General features: G+C 37.0%; 1 protein-coding gene across 2 annotated transcripts in view; it reads left to right on the plus strand.

The window, feature by feature from the left end:
* Window positions 1-16,279, plus strand: part of LOC144647336 (uncharacterized) — a 29,050-nt gene extending 12,771 nt beyond the window's left edge. For both annotated transcript variants that reach the window (XM_078507127.1, XM_078507128.1), the window contains 21 exons: window positions 253-310; window positions 673-756; window positions 1,560-1,627; window positions 3,032-3,120; window positions 5,621-5,702; window positions 6,058-6,141; window positions 6,752-6,820; window positions 7,163-7,309; window positions 7,784-7,996; window positions 8,418-8,546; window positions 9,771-9,877; window positions 10,130-10,262; window positions 10,742-10,815; window positions 11,137-11,254; window positions 12,888-12,960; window positions 13,209-13,300; window positions 14,068-14,103; window positions 14,201-14,283; window positions 14,712-14,896; window positions 15,277-15,314; window positions 15,634-16,279. In XM_078507127.1, coding sequence (XP_078363253.1) covers window positions 253-310; window positions 673-756; window positions 1,560-1,627; window positions 3,032-3,120; window positions 5,621-5,702; window positions 6,058-6,141; window positions 6,752-6,820; window positions 7,163-7,309; window positions 7,784-7,996; window positions 8,418-8,546; window positions 9,771-9,877; window positions 10,130-10,262; window positions 10,742-10,815; window positions 11,137-11,254; window positions 12,888-12,960; window positions 13,209-13,300; window positions 14,068-14,103; window positions 14,201-14,283; window positions 14,712-14,896; window positions 15,277-15,314; window positions 15,634-15,642 — 1,971 coding nt within the window. In that variant the 3' untranslated portion in view covers window positions 15,643-16,279. The remainder of the gene's footprint in view (window positions 1-252; window positions 311-672; window positions 757-1,559; window positions 1,628-3,031; window positions 3,121-5,620; window positions 5,703-6,057; window positions 6,142-6,751; window positions 6,821-7,162; window positions 7,310-7,783; window positions 7,997-8,417; window positions 8,547-9,770; window positions 9,878-10,129; window positions 10,263-10,741; window positions 10,816-11,136; window positions 11,255-12,887; window positions 12,961-13,208; window positions 13,301-14,067; window positions 14,104-14,200; window positions 14,284-14,711; window positions 14,897-15,276; window positions 15,315-15,633) is intronic.
* Window positions 16,280-20,126: the final 3,847 nt, after the last annotated feature.

Raw genomic sequence — 20,126 nt, forward strand, 5'->3', positions numbered from 1 at the left:
AAATTAAGGAAGCTCTAGACCATACTTTCAGGTGCCTGTGAAAATTTATTCTGCTTACCATAATACTTGGGTGCCTATTATTTCATGGTTTGGGACCCAAAAAGGGCACCTAGCCCAAAAGGTTTTTGAATGTGAGATTGTACCCTGTAATTGACATCCTAATTGAGAATAACATGTGAGAAACAACATGATTGATTCTGGTTAAAAGCAAGAGTCCTGATTTCTTATCCCTACTAAAAAATGTTTTGGCAGAAATCAGAGCTTGTGAAGTCAAAGGAGGATAATGAATCTCTTCATAAAGTGATTGAAGGTAAATTATGTTTTATATTGAATACATTTCCTTTTTTTATTTCACAGAGCTAATTAATTAATTTATTGGCTATTAAAAGTTTACACCATAGCAGGTATCGCATTACTGTGTTTCTGGACTACATCTCAAACAAACCATCCCAAAAGTGCATTCTGCACTAAAATCAGCAAAGAACTAATTAACATATACTAACAAATTGGCAAAGAAAGTGGCAGGGCTATAAACTGACTCCTGCATAGTTGTAGAAGTATGTGAAAACCACTATCCCATAAATGGCATCTTAAAATATTGCATAGTTGTTGCTGTTTGTTCATATCTGAGGTTTTTTATATTGACCACTGGATCCTACTTTTCCTCTCCAGATCTAACAGACAAACTACATACCAAGGAAGATGAATTTGCTTCTCTCTGCAGTGAGCTGCAAGTCATTAAGGACACTACTCTTGGTAATTGTAAATAGTTTGTAATTAACTTTCGTTTACTTGTATTTTTTTTTTTTACATTGCTGCTGAAAAGCCCTTTTTAGGGAGCGCAATTAAATTGTATGTATGTATGTATGTATGTATGTATGTAATAAAACTTAATGAAGCTTCATGTATTTACTGGACTTTGTTATATCAGTTCTCAGCTGAAACAGTTCTAAAGGAAAGGGGAGCATGTCCTCCACTGTCATTCTCCTCTTGTCCTTGCCACCAAAGACCTTAACGTCATAGCACTTGCAGCCACTTGGCCTTACTTTTGACCTTTATATCAGCTGAGAATCTTAAACTTAGTACCATTGATTTGCTAAACTCTCACTGATGATATTAGGCTGGCACACCACACCCTTCCATGCTGTACTGTGCCATGCCCTATGCTACCCTATCCTATCATACCATACAACTTACAGTAACACGAAACATTGACAGAGCTCTCAACAACTTTTCATCAACTGTATACTGGTGTAACATTGTACAGGTGTACTATGTATGTCTTGAGTGTAACACTGTCAACAGTCACTTCATGGATAATATTTTTAGCGGTCACTCTATGCACAGTTGTAACAGAATTCACTTACTAGTAACTTCACATCCAAGGGGTAACAGGTTACAGCTTCAATGGAGAAATTTGCACAATGGCTTTCTGAGATTTGCATCTTGGTTGCAAATGTATTTTTTAAATTATAAATTTTTAGGAAAAGAAATGTTTTAAACTCCCTTCAGAGATGTACATGCATAAAAAATACAATATTTTTTTTATTTCTTTACAGAACTTCAGAAGCAACTTCATTTAAGTGAAGCACGATCGGAGAATCTTACTGCAGACAAGAATAAACTGGTTAGTGTTCACTTTTGTTATGTTTGAATTCCTACAGGTTAGGGTTAGATGCAAGTAGATGCAAACTGTCTTCTCAAATGTTACAGCACAATAATACTGTTACACTAGTCTTGCTTTAGAAAAACAACAAAATGTTCAGATATCTCTGAAATGTCAGTTGCCTCCTGTCGTTAGCCTCATCCAATGTCTAAGTGTGATTACTTCATCCAGTTATGTCACATCTTAATTTGTGTCAATTTTGCGTACATTTGTATTTTCAAACAAGCAGGTGGGGGAAGTGGGGAGGGGGACCACTGACATTTTGGGCAAAGATATCAGTACCAGCTCATTCTGATTATAAACATACATGTTCATGAAGCTAATCCTTATTCTGGTACAAAAGTCATGCTAGAACAACGTAATTACTAACTTGTACAGTGGAACCCTGCTTTAGGAGCTCTGTGTTAACTTGTCCACCCCATTAACATACAGTCACTTTTTTCTTGTTCCAAACAAAAGCACAGTCACTTTCTTCTTTAATCAGATGACATGATCAATACAAAAAATGACTAACCTGCATTTTCCTTAAAATTTGCTACAGTTATGCCAAAAGTGCAATTTGATTTGAACTGGAAGCCTAATTTTTATTATGAAGGATTTTGGATGTTTCAAAAAAATACAAGCTCCAAAATTTTGGCATAGCTTGGGATGGGATCGTACTTGCAGTTGTGGCTTTTACAATACTTTGTTTTCCTTTGGCTTCATGTTGTGTTCTTTACCAATAAGATGCCCTTGCTGGTTAGTTCTTGAATTTCTTAGTTCCTTAACAATTTTAAACTTAACACTAAGGTTATCATCCAGACAGTGCTTGCGTTTTGTGAGAAATAGTCAGATGCTGTGACTCAGATCCTGTCGGATCATTTTTTTGTTGTGCCTGCCTACACAGCAGATTTTCAAACTCAGCAGGAGCAATTAAAATGCAATATTTTGCATTTTTAACCTTTCTTTAGAAATCAGGATATATTGATGTCTGAGTATGCAGTATTTGTGATGGCTCTTATATTGACATTCTTAAATGAATTGATACACTTCATCAATGGTCTGTCTACTTTGAGCATGTTTTGTTTTAAATTTCGTTGCATGCAAACTACTTTAAAGGATTGAATTTTTGAATGTTCTTCACTTTTGAAACAATCATTAATATTTCTCGCTGTGAATTCAAAACTATAAGAACCAAAAAAGAAAATCAAATTCCTTCTCATGGGTAGTCACGGGGCCTTGCACGTTTTTAGTGGGGCAATATATTGCCTATAAACACTTCTTAGAACCTTTTTCAGAGATGAAAAAGAGAATGAGCAGATTTTTCTCCAACATTTAGCTAAAAATAAACAGTACCTCAGTCTATCATTTCAAATTTTACTGCAGGAATCAGAACTTGCAGAATTGGCAAAGAATTCTGGTGATAGTTCCCAAAAGCTGGTTTACCTCAATGAACAACTCAGGGAAAAAGACAGGTAACAAGTAGGCATCCAAACTAGCCTGCATCTTTTATTTGATTTTCAGTTTTTTTTTCGTTATTTTTGTTTCACTTTTCCAAATTTTGCATGTCTTTTTTGACCAGTTCCAAAAGGCATTGTGTAGATTCTATTGTGGTTGTGTTGTGGCTTTAATTAAAATTCACGTTGATCTTTTATTCAAGTGCAGCAGTGTTGTGTTGTGGCTGTAATTAAAATTCATGTTGATTTTTTTTTTTCAAGTGCAACAGACAGTCATAAAATGATAACTATGTTTAATATTACATAATTAAACCGTGCAATTAAAGTAAAAAGACTAAAAATACATGTAGCATGCATTGTGTAGGCTTCCTTGGTAAAAAACAAGCACTAAAGCTTTAAAATCTAAAGTGAGAGTGACTTGATTGATGCTGTCATGCTCCTAACAAAGCATTAGTTTTTTATGCCTTTCATTTACAAAGAGAACTTACTGAGTCATGAGAAATATGCTATCAAAATTCTGTTCATGTTGGGTAAAGTTTCCTTATTAAATTAGGCATGAATAATACACTAATACATTTTTTCCGTATTGATGTTGATACAAAATGTGTGAGTAGTTTGGACAAACTGCTCTCTAAATCAAATTGGAAAATTGTTCTGGCATTTGAATTAACCACTCAAAATCATGTGTTGCTGTAGTTTGTGCTATAAGTCACCAGTACCGTCAGTTCAGGATTTTAAACTAAGTGTTTTTGGTAACAAAAATGAAAACAAAAATAAACATTTATTGTGTCTTGTACTGTCAACTTATTTCTTTGGCATCTTCCTGGAAACTGTGCTTTGTTTGACACATCTTGCTATTCACTGGATTACTTCTTGTTGCTTTTGTTTCTTCCCCTTTCTTTTCATTTTAATCTCCTTTCAAATTTTTTAAGCATATTATTTTATTTGCAAGGAAAATAACATTAACTGAAAATTTAAATATGTACTGCTGGATACATAATAATGAAACGCTTTTAACAACTGTTTGAGTGGTAAACTTTGATGTTTTAACCAACTGTAAATGACTGATGAACATTGGATTGTCTGTTGTCACTTTGAATCCCCATGATAACTGTGCATACATTAATTGTTTTATGTTAAAGGAGAAGTTCACTCCAGAATGGCCATTTATTTTCTTCACGCCAATAAAAAGTTTACACAAAGATATGTTAATCACCAAAGTTTCAGCCTCCAACGTTCGCTATAACCCTACGAAATCTTTCCCAAAACTCGACAACTGAACCCCGCCGTCTTGGAGCTGGTAATGTATGCGTGACGTCAAAGAGCTCAGCCTGAAGTTTGGCGGGGAAATTTTTATTGTCAAAACTCCTTGTTTTTTGGATTTTTTGGAGCTTTGAACATTTGAGCAAAATGGAGATGCACAAACAGGCATTTTGACAAACAAAATCCACTACTAAGAAACAAGAAGTTTCGAGTATTTAATTTTCCCTGCCAAACTTCAGGCTGAGCTCTTTGACGTCACACATACGTTACCAGCTCCAAGATGGCGGCGTTCAGTTGTCAAATTTTGGGAAAGATTTTGTAGGGTTAAAGCGCACATTGGAGGCTAAAATTTTGGTGAGTAACATATCTTTGTGTAAACTTTTTATTGGCATAAAGAAAATAAATGGCCATTCTGCAGTGAACTTCTCCTTTAAATTGCACCATTTACATACACCTAATAATTTTAATGCACCATTTTACCTAACATAGTAATTAAATTAAGTTACCCAACTGAAACAATTTTAGCCATTTCACATATGCAATTTATCATTATCTATTTGTTTTACTTTTAAATCTTTATTTACATTCTTTTACTTTTAAAACAATTTAAAATAAATTTTCTTTTAAGACTACGTTTTCAGTGGGCATAGAGTAAGTTTTGATTGAGTATCGTAAAACTAAAACCAAGGTAATCACCCTGGTCGATTTCAAAGGACACAGACAAACCAGTGATTCAATGAAAACTCCAAGCAAATACATGTAGCTGACACGAAGCGCTGGAAAACGCAACAAGCAAATCACAATTGGTTTTGGTTTTACTTCTAATGGCTGTGAAAGTGGCGCTAGTTTTTTGAGCCAGTCACTGAGCTTTGTAATGCAAAACCAAAGCAAACAAGAATTTGCATTGCATTAGTGCATGCGAAGAAGGAGCACACTCATTCTTCTTATGCTGTCCTCACCAGGAATAATCAAAAGCACTAGAAGAACAAACAATACATTTTCTTGTCGGTTTGTGCCGGCTTGTGCTTATTCCTAGTGAGGGCAGCATAAGTAGAATGAGTGTGTTCATTCTTGTTATGTGCTTGTGCTTATGTGTAGTGAAAACCAGCCTTCAAGGGTCCAATTTTAGTTGTTGTTTGCTGAGGTGTTGTCATGGGTCCTTGGTGTTATTTAAACTTATTAGCATTTATTGTATTCAAATTTCCAATTTTCCAGATCTATTCTTGATGACATTATATGAACATTTTCTTTGTAGGATTTTGGATAAGTTAAAATCCTCCTCAGCTGAAGCTCAGACCCAAATTGGTAGACTGTCTGAAGATCTTGCACAAGCAAAGGTACATACTATGAAAACTCATTAATGGGCTGCACCTTCTGAGTCTAAATCAAAGCTCAACTGGTGAACACATAGAACACAGTTCATCTCACATGTTGCCGAGTTAAAATTAATGGAGTATGGTGACAATTTGTTGAAAAATGATACAATCGTCCTGTTTAATGAAGTATCATCTATTTTTAACTAATTAACTTATCAGTTAATATTCTGAGTAACTTGCTGGATAAAAGTTAACTATATGAACTCCTCATTAATACACGTATTTACACTCCTAATATGAAAGCTATTCCTTGTTCATGGGAATAAAGATAGCGTTAGGTTGGTTACTGAAGGTAATTTATTTCTTTTTTTGCCAGGAGCTGCATAATAAAGATTTGCAGACATTAAAAAAATCCCACCAAGACCAGACCAAAACAGCAGAAAATATGGTGCACAATCTTGTAAGCCATGTACATGTATTTTTTCAGTTCTCCATGCTCAGGTAGCACACGAAACTGTTAAGCATTCTTCTTCTGAGGCCTGTGTACAGCCTCACCTTCCCGCAAAAAATATACATCAGAAAAGGACCTGAAAGGGATGCTATACGCAGGCTATTCTACTGCTAAGGGAAACATTCAGTGGGGACAAAAAAATAAAAGTAGAACAATGTTTCCTGTGTTGTTAAAATCTGTGTACAATATTGGACACTGTTTGGCTTTTAATCCAACAATAGCTGCAATTTGTTCTTCTACAGCAGAGGCAGATGTCCACAAGGAAATAATTATTTGTTTTCTTTTTCAACCAAGGATGTAACATTGTGATTTGCAGGGCATAAGGGGGTACCTGTTTCCAAGAAAGTGCAATTTTACTTCCTGTGATAAGCAACTGACAAAAAATATAAAAATGTAGCAAAATGCCCAAACATGTTGCAACTTGCTCTAAGCAAACTGCCAATGTTTGCTGTGATAGTTCATGAAGTTGCCCGCAAAAACATTCAGTTTGACTGTATGTTGTACTACTGTTGATTGTAATGGCATTATGTGAAGTATGTTTATTTTCCCTTCCTTGAAGAAATCTAAACTGGAACAAAGCTTAAAAAATGAAGAAACCTTGAAGAGTACACACCAAGCAGAATTGGAGGTACATGTACACTGAAACAAAAAATATAAATTAATATCATTTTAATGTTCTAGTGTTTTGCAAGGGTTTTCTGCACAAGTAAATGTTTAAAAAGTGCCATTAATATTTTGCAACTACCGGTAAATTCACTGGAATTCCCAAACATACTTGTGTAATTTGCCATAGCAATTGCACACACTGATATTTCAATTTGGTCTAACTGTTTCTCCAGTTATAATGTCTGCAATGGCCTTATCTCCATTTTATTTCAGTGAAGTTGATGTTTTAGTTACACAATAATTTGCAAGTCAGTGCAGCAATCACTATAAGATTAACTAGCTTTACTTTTAATGTTGTTTCTAGGATCTTCAGAAAGCCAAGGATACTGAGCATTCAGCAAAGGAGGAACAAATGAAACAAAAAACAGAAAAGATTAACATTCTAACTCAAGATCTACACACAATAAAAGCTTTACAAGAAGAAACATTACATGAAAAATCTAGCTTACAGGTAAAACGTGTTCAGTACAACTTGCTCGTCCACACTGTGAACATTGCTTTATCGGATTTAACTTAAAAAATAAATCAAAATAAACGGCAAAACAGCCAATAAAATATTTTAATTCTGACTCACGTGAACTTACATTTGTAAATAAATTTAATTTGAAAAAATAGTATTCATTATATCAAAGACTGTTTCTAAGGTACAAAAAATGGAAAGTAAGTAAGGTGCTTCAAACGTAATGACAGACTGGTATTACCGTATACGTTCAATAGGGTGTTAAAGGAATCAGTATTGCCACGTGCTAGAGGTCACCTCCTAAATGGCATTTTACTTGCCAACACCTTGTTGCTTTACAGCGGAACACTGTAATTAGCAATGCACTACTGTAGACTGGTCCATGCAAATGCCAGTATTTATTCAAGAACATACAACAACATAGTCAAACATAAAAAAAAGCTTTGTTTGCAATTTAAATTGTAGGAACAACACAGTAAGCTGCAGTCAAATTACGAAGCATCACAGCAGGAGCTTGCAGCACTACGGGTACAGGTGGAATCTGTGCAGACAGAAAAGAACGTTATGATAGGGGCTCAGGGAGATACAGAGAACAAGCTCCAGGAACTGACTGAGAAGTACTCTGTGCTTAACCAAGAACATCAAAAGTTGGTGAAAACCTTTGACAGTGTATCACAGGTGTGTAAGCAATGTATTTTGTGATTCCTATTTTCCTCTGTTTTTATCACCTGCTTGTCTTGTTGGAAATGTACTGAAAATATGAACGGCAGATGATGACGATGACGAGAACAACAGCAACTTTATTTCTGTGTCGAGGTAAAAGACTAGCCGAAGATTAACATCTTGTAGGTGAAATCGGTTTTCAGGTGAAATCTGTTTTCATCCTAGTTTAGTCTTCTTCGATTTGAAGATAACACTCTTGACGACTGTAAACAATTTGAATTCGTTAAAAAGAAATCCCAACAAATAAACTGTTTCAAGTGGTTAAAAGTGTTATAATCAGGTTAAAACAGATTAACCTAGGTTCAAAACAGATTTTAACCAACAACAAATATACCTTCGGCTAATCCTAATACCTTCTACATGTCCTTTTTAACAGGAAAGCACTAAAATAAAGGGAGAGCTAGATGAGCTATCTAAGGCAAAGAACAACAGTGACGAGGAGAAACATGACCTGAAAACAAAGCTACAGGAGATGACGACTGAGTGTGACAAACTGCAAAAAGAGGTGCGTCTTGTAAAAAAAGACTGCATCAGGCCGAGTGATCCATACTGCGGATCGTTAAACAACTAGGAGTATTTCTACCGCCCCTCTGCATGGGATGCTAGACCATCTCAGTTTCACCTCCAGCATCAAATTTGCCTGTACCCATTTATACAATGGGTAGAGAGAGGCACTATGAGTGTTTAGTGTCTAGACCAAGAGCACAATGCAATGAACCCAGCCAGGGCTCGAACCTGGCCCACTCGACCTGGCAGTTACGGTAACCATAAAGCCAATGTGCCACCCATGTAGTAACACCCCAAATTCAGCGGTCTCCTTTGCTGGTTTGCAACTTTTTACATCCCAGGGTGTAGGGATGTTAACAAAGACTAAGTCGAGATGCACAGTCGTAGCAATAGTCACAGATTTACGTAGAGATAGTAAGCATTAGGATTTTTGTACTTTTGTTAGGGCATGGACAAACCCTTTACAGACAACTTTCGTTATAGCGGACACGCTAGGGGTGTTGTTTAGTGTCTGTAATAGCGGGAGTCATTTCCAGTCAAACCCTTTTCGCCGGGTATCTGGATTTTGTCCGTAATAGCGAGTGTCTGCAATAGCGGGGTGTCCGCAAGGCGAGAGTTGACTGTAAAGACTTTATTCCAAGAGGTTAAACTTTGCTCCTAAATATAAAATTGAGTGCCAGGAGCAATTTTGTTCCCCAACTTACTCCCTTAGAACCGCCGGGGTTTCACTTGAGTGTCAAAAGAAATTCGCATTTGCCTTGATTTTGCATTACTACGCTTTGTTATTGGTGTAAAATAGTAAGTAAAAAAACTCGTGCCACTGTCTTAACGATCAGTTGTTCAAATGGTGAATAACGCTTTCCACTGGAGAAATCGCTATACAGTGGATAATTGTTAACAAAACATTCCGCGCTTTCCAAAAAAAAAAAAAATCATTCCGCGCTATCCACTGGATAGCGATTTATCAGGTGGATAGCATTACCCACCTTTTGAACAACTGGAGCCAGAAGTTAAGATTAATTGGCTCACACATTTTTTTGCACTGTGTGCCAACTTCATGTATTTGCTTCTATTTTGATTGAGTAACTCGATTGGCCAGAGTGTTTACGTTGGGTTTGGTTTACGACTCTCAGTTAAAAATTGCTCTAAATTCGAGCCCAGGAACTTATGTTAACGTGTTTTGGTATAAATCCCGTTTTTCAAACCCAAACGTTGCTTTTAGGTTGAAGTTGCAAAATCTCTGGCAAACAACAAAGAAGAACAACTTCTTCAGCTCAGTTCCTCGGCTTCAGGCGCAGAGACGGTGATCGCAGAATTGAAGAATGAAGCGTGAGTATTATTCATGTCTTTTATGTGGTGAATTGAATTTATTAGTAGGATCTAGTGGAAATTGTTTCATAATGTATTTTACTATCACATCTTCTGTTTCTTGTGTAAATTATTAGATTGAACAGAACTTAAAGCTTTGAACAATGTAACAAGACAATCGCCTCCATTTGGGTTTAAAAACAGTCACCATTTATGTATCACAAAGCACATATGAATAGCACCCATACATTTTCGTAATCTTTTTGTTGTCAGCAAGGAAGCCCTTGCAGAGAAAGACCAAGTAATCAAGAAAATGTCAATCATGACACAGCAAAACCAATTACTCCAAAAAAGTGTGGAAGATCTTCAGAAGGATAAAGCTGAAATGAACGCTGAGAAGAACAAGGTTGGTAACATCTACAATCAGTGGCAGTTGTATTAAGACACTGATGCTTTTAATAATAATTGCTCCTTATTAAACTTCAAAGAAACAAACGTTCTCTGTCTAACTGCTTTATAAAATGAATAAATGAAGTTGAAAAGACATCTGTTTATAAAGCTACGTTTAAAACTTTCAGTTCTCATAGCCGGAAGGGTAAAGGGATGGCATCTGTTTCGCAGCAATCTGGATCGCATAGAAGGCAGAAGGTCCCCTAACGGGCCGTCGGTAGAGTTGCTAACACTTTTCCGCAATCTCCTATCAGAAGTTTCAAACATTTTTGTAACTGGTGTAGCCTCCTTTAGAAGTCCGAAGCGGATCGCTCTGTTTTGGAATTAATTAATATTCTTTATAAGATGTATTGTTGTACAGTTTAGAGCAATTCAAATATGTGTACAGCAGAACGTTGTTGAGATTCAGGTTCTACTTGTTTGCTTGTTTCACAGCTGACAGAAGCAATGGTAAAAACACAGAAAGAAATTGATGAAATGAATTCCCAACTGTTAGAATGTAAAACAAGGTAGGAAAAGGAAGGAGTAATGTTTGGACACTTGATACTGTTTTTTCTAGGAACAGAAACTAAACTTGTTTAATAAAAGATTTCACAAATACATTGCCATCACCGTTAGTGACTAACTTCGTGACGAAATCATTAAAATTGTCTTGGAATTACAGGCTTGTATGATTTTTCAGTAGTTTCGTCTATTGAAAATCAGTCATAGGGGAACCCACACATTCAGCTGACAAAAACCCTTTGGCTGCATTTCGTACAAAAAACGTGCTACATGTTAATTAACTATGAATGAAAATACAACTAACTCTGCTTTTTTTTTCTTTACAGAGAGAATAATGCAAAAGTTGCTGCAGATTCCGAGAGGGAAATGTTAAAGACGCAGTTACAGACTAGTGAATCACTGGCAAAGAAAAAAGACGATGAAATCAATAGTTATAAGAAAGAGGTGAGATTTAACCTGTTAGGGGTGCAACTGTTGTTATTTGTGAAAGTTTACTTCACTGAAGAATCCATTAATGATAGTAATGATTTTTGTGGGGGCAAAGCCGCCACATTGTTATCGACTGAGGGATTTATTTATTTATTTATTTATTAATTTGTGTGTGGGTTTGCTTGTGTCACGTGGTCTTCTGCGAGAGAGCCTGGGGATGAGTCGGCGGTGCGTGTCGAGTAGGCCATATTGGATTTTGGTGTGTCGTACGTTTCGTGTGGTTTCTTTGATTTCAGCTGTTCCTGTAGTTGCTCGTCATTACAGCAGCTCACGAAGTCATACTAGCCAACATTTCGTTTGGCTGGAAGTCTGTGCAGGTTGCACATCAATTCAAGAGGAGCTTTTACGCTTACGCAAGCCAATATTGAGAGCCGCAGAAACAGCACAATTTAATACATTTGTGCTTGAATCAGTCTATATGGCTATATGTTCTGATATATGTAAATTATTCTGCAATGCATACCTACGGAGCGATATAATAAACAAACCATTTTAGTGCTACTGGTTAAAAAAGAAAAAAAAAAAGGAAAAAAGAAAAAAATTGTCCCCTCTGGGATGCGAACTCGGGCCTCTGGCGACCTCTCGTTCCCCAGTCAGATGCCTACCCAACTGCGCTACTCTTACATTCTTAATGACGTAAGGGCGAAAATATCGTATATCAATGTAATAGACATTCCGCTGTTTATCTGTTATCATGTGCATCAAAGAAATGTTTGAATCACCTGCTGCTCATAAATTTTCAAGGAATGAATTTGCAAAAATCACAAAGATTATTTGCCGCAATAAATAGCAGCCTTAAGGTAATTGAATGTACTAAATGAATTTACAAAAAAGAAGAATCAAATTTGAAATTATCAAGCCCCCACACGTACGCATCGCGGACCGATTTTTTAGTCAGTGACACTGACACACTCGGGAAAATATGCCAGAGTTCTCCCAGCAGAAGTCAAGCCTATGAGTTCCTGGTAACTAGTATTGATGCTTTACTCCTGAGCTTCAGGAGGTTTCTGAGAGCTTAGACCATTAAACAAGGTTCATGTGACAAACATCCTACACACTGCTCGAAATTGAATGTCGATGAGTGGCATAATATTATTTCCTATTAACCAAACAATCTGTAGGGTACATCAGCTTATTGTTATTAAGATGCACCGTGTTGAATAAAAAACCCTGAGTGATTGGTCTGACGCTTGGTTTTAAACAAGCCCTGAAAGACGATTTGTAAGGCAGTTATCCTGTCTTCACACTTGCTACACTATCAATATGTTTCGTTAAGATCCCAATATAACTAGGTTTAGGTCGCACTGTAGCGCTAAATAGTGTAACTTACCAAAAGTAACTGAGGTTAAATGACTTGAATGTAAAGAGAATTAATTATTCAAATCCAGTTATAGTAATTTACCGTTACTTATGACAAAAGGAAGAGAAAGACACATGAATTGCTTGACCTTTAAGTTTATTGAAAGACTCAATGTCTGTAGTTTGCATGTTTACATCTAGTTTAGTGAGGCAGGAAATTCCCTGACATAATATTGTTACATAGCAGTGTATAGCATTTCTTATTTACTGTCAGTTATTTCCTTTCTAGAATGAAATGCTTAAGAGCAGACTAGCCAAGAGTGTCAGCGAACCTAGTTCCACCCCCGTGCAATCTGTGAGCGGTGAGTGTTGCAAACAGTGACATAGTTCGTTCAGAACTGATACAAGGGTTTGATAGCAGGCTCGTTTTGCCTGGCGACCAATTGGCATCAATTCTGTAACCTACTAGTTAAAAAGATGAATTCAAACTAAAAACGTTCATAATGTACATATGTACTTAAATTAGTTAGGAAAGACGCCAGTAGCATCACGTGAAACATGGATAATGTGTTATTCACTTACAACACACTCAACTGTATAATTTTCTAAGGTTCTGATGTGGAAGGCATGGCGAGTAAGCTGAGAGAAACTCAGGACTTGTTAGAAGCAGTTGAAGCTGAAAAGGAAAGCGCAGAGGCACAGGTGACAACGCGCATAACGCACTCTTTTAATATAGTGTATCTACAGAAATTGATGGAAAATATGAAACAAGTACTTACGAAATTGTAGTGCAAAAAAAAATCAAGATTTCTCAAGGTCGCTTTTTCGCACAAAATGCTTCGAGTGGCCACACAGTAGTTCCAGCAACAATTCGTGTTTATAACTTTCTTGTCTTCAATCGATCTTCATATTTGTTCTTGGGATACCAACCAACAAACTAATTGGTATCAAAAGAGTTCACCATTTCATTCACGGTAATCACAAAAACAAATCAAATGGTCTTGTGACTGCGTGAATAGTCTATTTTAGTGTTCCGTTGGTTTCTTTCTGCACAATTTTTCGTGAATCGGTTGTTTTTATCAGGTATCGAATTTTTTCCTCAAATGTATAATACAATAATCGAGATTCTTCTCGCGTTGTGTCAAAAGAAGAAAACCTCATGACCTTTTTCTCTCAAAGATATGATAACAAGGTTTTTCCTTGCAAAAAAGGTTACTGTTCAACAAAATTTGTGTTAGTACGGTTTCTCTTTGGTCCTAAAAGTGACCTTTACAGCCACTTGGATACTCCATTGAGTTATTTCGTTATGATGACAGTTGATGTCTTTGTGACTTGGTAAAAATCAATGTCCCTTCTAAGTTTTTTTTAACAGTAATGCACAAAGAAACAGTTCATTTAATTTTCCACTTGATAAAAATCACTTGAAGGCATCCCTGTTTGTAATGCCAGTTTGTGTTTGTTTCCTGCAGGTGGACTTTTTGAATTCTGTGATTGTGGATTTGCAGGTAACATTTATTTTTACTATAGGGTATAAATTGATTATGGGAATATTTTCTACCGAGTAGGCTGATCCTGACCACTGATTTTTATTTTGCCTTTTAGAGGAAAACAGAGGAACAGGAAAAGAAGATGGAGATGTTAATGATGGGAGATGTTCCTAACACAAACGGCAACATGTTTGATATGTGAGTGTCACTGCCAAGATAGTCATGAAAACGACCTGTCTTTATCGGGTCACTACTCCCCGTTGAATTTCTAAAACGAGAAAAAAAATGGCATCCCTGGAAACCAGCATCCACAGAGGCAAAAGATTAAAAGAAGCGATTTGTTGTGTGTGCACCTGCGTCAAGCCTACAGAGAGGTTTTATATACACATTTTGTGAAATGAATAAAATCATTTTCGCAGTGTACAAGCAATTTAAGCAATTGTTATTTTTCCCGGAAAAAATGGCTACAATGAGATTTGAATCCATGACCTCCGTTGCCCTACCAACTGGAGGTGTTGTTATGTTGGGATGTTTTGAGTAAGACATTTTTGGCAATTTTGAAACCAAATGAAGGCTAGCTAGCCACATGATAAAATACTTATTGACTGGGGTGTTAATGTTTGCAGATCTGATGATGATGAGCCCGTGAGACCAGGCATAAAGCAGCGGTTGTTCTGTGATATCTGTGACATGTTCGATCAACATGATACAGACGACTGCCCGACCCAGTCCTCTGGTGCACCTGACGACCAGGGCACTCAGTACCATGGCAACAGAAATGAAGAGAGAGCGTATTGTGACATCTGTGAAGGTATGCAGACTACATGTTGTCTAGCATTGGCTTGATAGTAGTTAAGCTATGGTTCGTTGCCCCCTTTGCATGGTTGAAGTATTTCTTGTTTCCATGATTACCAATCATAGATAAGAAGGTATATATATAGATGAGAAGCCATATTTGGAAACGTGGCAAGGATTCTTTCTTCCTACTCTGGTAAATCACGCCTTTGGTTCGACTGAAGAACTGAAGGAAACTTTGTAGGCAGTCACAACATGGCTTCAAATAGTGAAGTAATCTGAATTTTGAAATAAGAGACGTTAAGCAGTTGTTAGGTCTTGATAGTCACCTCACAAAGAGGTCGGAGGATGTATATTCTATTTTGCAATTTAGTTTTTTGTTTGCATTCCTTTTAGTATTTGGACATTGGACTCAAGAATGTGATGACGAAGAGGTTAGCTTTTGTATATTTTACAGCTATTGAAAAACTGTATTTCCAAAAAATGCAAAGTTGTTGTTGTTGTTTTTTTTTTTTTTTCACGCAAATTGGAAACTGTTGTACCACTTTGTAGTAATAGGGACCTTGCAAGTACGAGTAAGTCTTTTCACGCCCAGCTATTTATACCTTAGCTGTCGCCTTTCACACCAATTTCGTGCCGATAGAAACGTATCCACTAGCCAGCACACCAATTCCTGTGCGCTCTAGAAACGTATCCACTAGCCAGCACATCAACAAACATTTAAAAAATTTATCCTTCCTTCATTTTTTCCAGACCTTTTGAGAAGAAGATCTAATTGAGATGACAAAAGCCTGTTCCTGATTGTTGTTGGAGGACGATATACAAACAGTGAAGAACCGTAGCTTTTTAATATATTGTAGAAAAATATATATTTAATTATAAGGGAAATTTGGTGTAAAGGATTGAAAAAAGTTGTTATTATAAATTTAAGCAAATCTCTTATTTATAAGTGATTTGGTCATGTTTTTTTAAGATTTTGTTTCGGTGTACCTTGCATCACCAATAGCTGTGTCAGTTATTAATTCAAGTCATAGTGAAACTTTGTATGAATATTCAGCTATTTTTTTGAGCTTGTAGATTGTTTTGAAATCTTGTCCTGGAGAAAGTACAGGTGTGAATTGAGCGAATTGCCAACTGTATCTATATGAGCTAATATTCAAAGTGGTGTTTCAGCGAATAGCCAACGATGAGAGAACCAATCAGATTCGCTGAGTGACTGCTAATTAACAATTAGACGGCAAGCCCAAGTCAACTATTATAAGCCGACAGAAACCGAGAGCGAGCCGTCTAATTATTTTAATTTAGCATAATCCAGGAACCTATCTATTCAAGAAAACGTTCAGTGAAAGTGGTTTTTAATAGTTTTGGGTTGTGATTTCGGCAATTTTACTTGAGCACGCTCAGGGCAGTCCATCTAAATTAGACCGCGCTTTCTTAGCCAATCCGATTGGGAGTTTACCTAATAGTCGGTCCCGGGGTTATACTAAATAAGTAGAGTATGCATCATGTTTTATAGTCAGTATACAGTACGTTAGCAGAATATCAGTTAAGCTAAGTGTCTTTGACGTCGGGTTCCGTTCTTTTGTTTTTACGTTGCGTCATAAGAGTAACGTAAATGTTTTGGGAAAACACTACTTAATTTTGATAGGCCTCGGCCAGCGTTACCTCTTGAGATGAACAAGAAAACGGCTGCAGGGAAGACTAAACTTATAACTGAGTTTATTTGGCACATGCAAAAATTTGCTAATAATAATGGAGTGGGACAAGAACCTTTTTAGTGTCAACTGTATCATTTGATTAGTGAAGTAGCAAAGTGACCCAGAATTGGCTTCAAATGCTACTTATTTGTTCGATGGCATAATTAAGTAGTGAATTTTTGCTAATAGTATACTGAAAACAAAGGAACGACTCAATTGAAGAGGCGGTTAACAGTTTTTTGTTGGCTGGTTCTGTGTAAATTAAAGTAAGTTGCCAGTGATTATTTTGATTAAAATACAACCTAGCAGTATGTAAACCATTTTGCAACTGTATTAATATTTTTGGTAGTATTTGTCAACTGACATATTAAATTTACCTTTACTGCTGAGGGATTTTTTTAAATATTATTTTTTGGGCAACAGGCAAGCGATCGTTAAATCAATTGTGTGTCGTGATTGGATGGATGCAGAGGAAGTGTTAGAAATGTGTCAAGTCAAAAACCAGGACAGCGCATGAGGGATGAGGCCATTTAGACTGATTGAAATCCACAAATGATTTTGGCGATCGCTTGTCATGAAGAAGAACGGGAAAGGGATATACTGTAATTACAGTGAAGTGGCATTTTGCTAAATAAATCAAAATAAACCACTTATTTCTGTAATCAGCTATGAATTTTGTATACAAAAGAGACATTATTATATTAGCTTGCGAGCAGGCTCGTCTTTGGGTCACGCGCGCGAGTCGCGCTGCGAAAACTAAAAACTCTCAATGATCAAAATGGGCCACGTAGTAGACTTGCCACCGATAATCAGGATAGGGAACCACGTTGTTACTTTCACGTTCTCTGACCAATCAAGAAATTGAAAGTGTCTTGCTTAGTGCTGGGAAGTGACCGAAAAAATGGGAGGATTATAACTCCGAAACACCAATAAAGTGTACGTGGCGCGGTGGCCTAATGGTTAGTGCACTTCGGGTTCGTGGGCAAGACACTTAACTTTCATAATTCCTCCCTCCACTCAGGTGTTTAAATGGGAACCGGCGACTTACATGCTGGGGGTAACCCCGTGATGGACTAGCATCTCATCCAGGGGGAGTAGAAATACTCATAGTGGTTCATGCTACGGAAACCGGGATAAGCTCCAGCCTGATGAGTCACTAGACTCGGACGCAGACTTTACTACTACTTACTTACACTAATGAATTATTACAAGACATTGTGCCATTACCTTTGAATAAAGCGCAAAGCCCTTGTTCTCAGAATTTTAAAAGTGTCCTCGAAACTTTGTTCTTTAAGCGATTATTCGTTTTCCGGGCCATTTTGTGAACCTCGGGCATGATAAGCCGATAGAGCTTAGCTTCTCTTTCTCTTCTTCGCCGTAAAACAGCAATAACTGGGAAGATAGGAGGTCACGAGTTTTACTCTTTCATTGCAAACGATCGATGCGATAGAAATGATCTGGGCGATCATATGAGAACAAGCCTTTTCAGTTGAAAGAATGTCGCGTGGGTATATATTTTTTTAAACAGTACAGTTTGGGGCCCAGTTCTCGACCACTTGAGACGTAAACTTGTATTTATTTCCTTAGAATAACCAAAGAAAATTAAAATTTCTCCAAGAGCTAGCTTCATCATTCAGCTTTTTTGTAAAAGCTCCGTTTGTGGGCCCAGTTCTCGGCCACCCGGGTCCAGTTTTCGGCCACCAAAAAGCTTGTGCGTAATTTTCTGTATAAAAAGGCTCAATTAATTTCCACTGTCATAAAATCACTCTGTTAACTTATTTATGTTATTTCGATCCCAAATAATTTATGAGACTTTGTTTTACTTCAGAAAAGAAGGTTTTTAACGCGCCTAGTTGCTTGCCTATGTGCAGGGTCTGGCAAAACCGCAGAACTACGTTGTGTGACCAATGCATTTAGATGGTTTATTTTGCAAAAAAATGTCTTGAAAGAGTTAGGTGTTGTAGAAATAATAGAAAAGACAAAAGTCAGCTCAAAACTTTAAAACATTTCTTTCTTTCATTCTTGCTGCAGCAGATGAAATTATATTTAAAACAAAAGCGCCAAGCTGCGATAGTGAGCAGGGTGGCCGATCGAGAACTGGCAAATACGCAAAAGTCGCACTAAGGCAGAAAGCTGTAGTAGTCAAAGTTTTACATGCCAAAAATTAGCTCGCTTGCTAGGGGCTCACGGGCAAAATACGAATTTAACTACATCCATGAATTTTAAGGAGCCGTAAACAAACAAATTTTCGGAAAAACATTCGCATAAACTTGTCGTGTGAGCTTTCTATAGCGAGTTGAAGGTTAAAGCACAAGAATCAGTTTATCGTTTGAAGGAAATAACTTTTTCTTTTAATTCAACTTGGGCGTGAAAAACGCGTTGAACACTAAGTGGCCGAGAACTGGACCCGGCCGAGAACTGGGCCCCATACTGTAGTACTTCAATCTCGAGCCCAGAGTCCGTCTATGTCGGTCAGCGGTACGGGACGGACTCTGGGAAACTGGAATTGATCAGATCAATTTCAGGTCCATTTCAGGTAAAACCTTGGTCTTCCGGTTTTTATTGCGCATGCTCTCAGGTCTAAGCGGAAGTTAATTTCCCAGAAGGAAGTAAATCGAGAAAGTTGAACTATTTCTAACACAGTATCGACAGAACTGGTACAAAAGTAAACAAAAACGTTCTGCAGTTAACAAAAGAGAGAGTCAACAAAAGAGCGTCTGGTGTTTTGATTTCCGTTAGTCTCTTTCTTGAGCATACTTCTATATTGGTTTTAAATCAAAGATCTTGTTTGCCTTCCAAGATTCCGCCTGTGAAGACTGTGTGCATGTGTTCGTTGTTGTTTTGCGGACGACAGTGAAGAAATTTACATAATGCACAACGCACGGACAAGCTATTGTTCTGTTGATAAAAACTTTTGTTTGGCGACTTTCGTATATTTCAAAGGCTTCTCGCTGACAGCGCATCTTTTCATGATAGATTGCATGTTTTCGAGCAAATAATTTTTTCCTTGTCGAATGGCGGTAATATTAATAAAGACGTTAAAGGCCACACCGGTCAACGCTATTCAAAAGGTGTAATTAGCATTTCGGCGACTCAGCTTGTGCACACATTCACGCAATTCACGTGCACACAATTGTACAATTCCTTTTTTCAGCAAAACAACAACGCGTAATGTTCAAATTCTGCGTTATTAGTTATTATTTTGAATAGAGCACTGTTTTCGATATTCAGTTTTTCAACCGTAACGGAGATTTGAATGAAAACAGTAGTTCTAGCGAGATTTGTAAGTCAACTATAAGTTGAGTTTTCAATCGACCTTGTCCTTGGTGACGCCGTCGTTGTTGTTTTAAAACTCCGCTCAGAATTGATGTTTAAAGGAAGTCCTTTTTTATTCATGGTATCTTTTGAGTTAAAAAAGAATGGTAGAATTAGAAAATACTTCATTTATGTAGCGCCATGTGACGAGTTCTTTAATAGGTGTTTTACAAAATTAAGGTGATACACCTAAACATTTGACCATGGAAAACAAAAAAGTGTTTTTCCAGGGTT

Source organism: Oculina patagonica, chromosome 3, assembly GCF_052425735.1.
Source record: "Oculina patagonica isolate OP01 chromosome 3, crgOcupat, whole genome shotgun sequence".
Taxonomy (NCBI): domain Eukaryota; kingdom Metazoa; phylum Cnidaria; class Anthozoa; order Scleractinia; family Oculinidae; genus Oculina; species Oculina patagonica.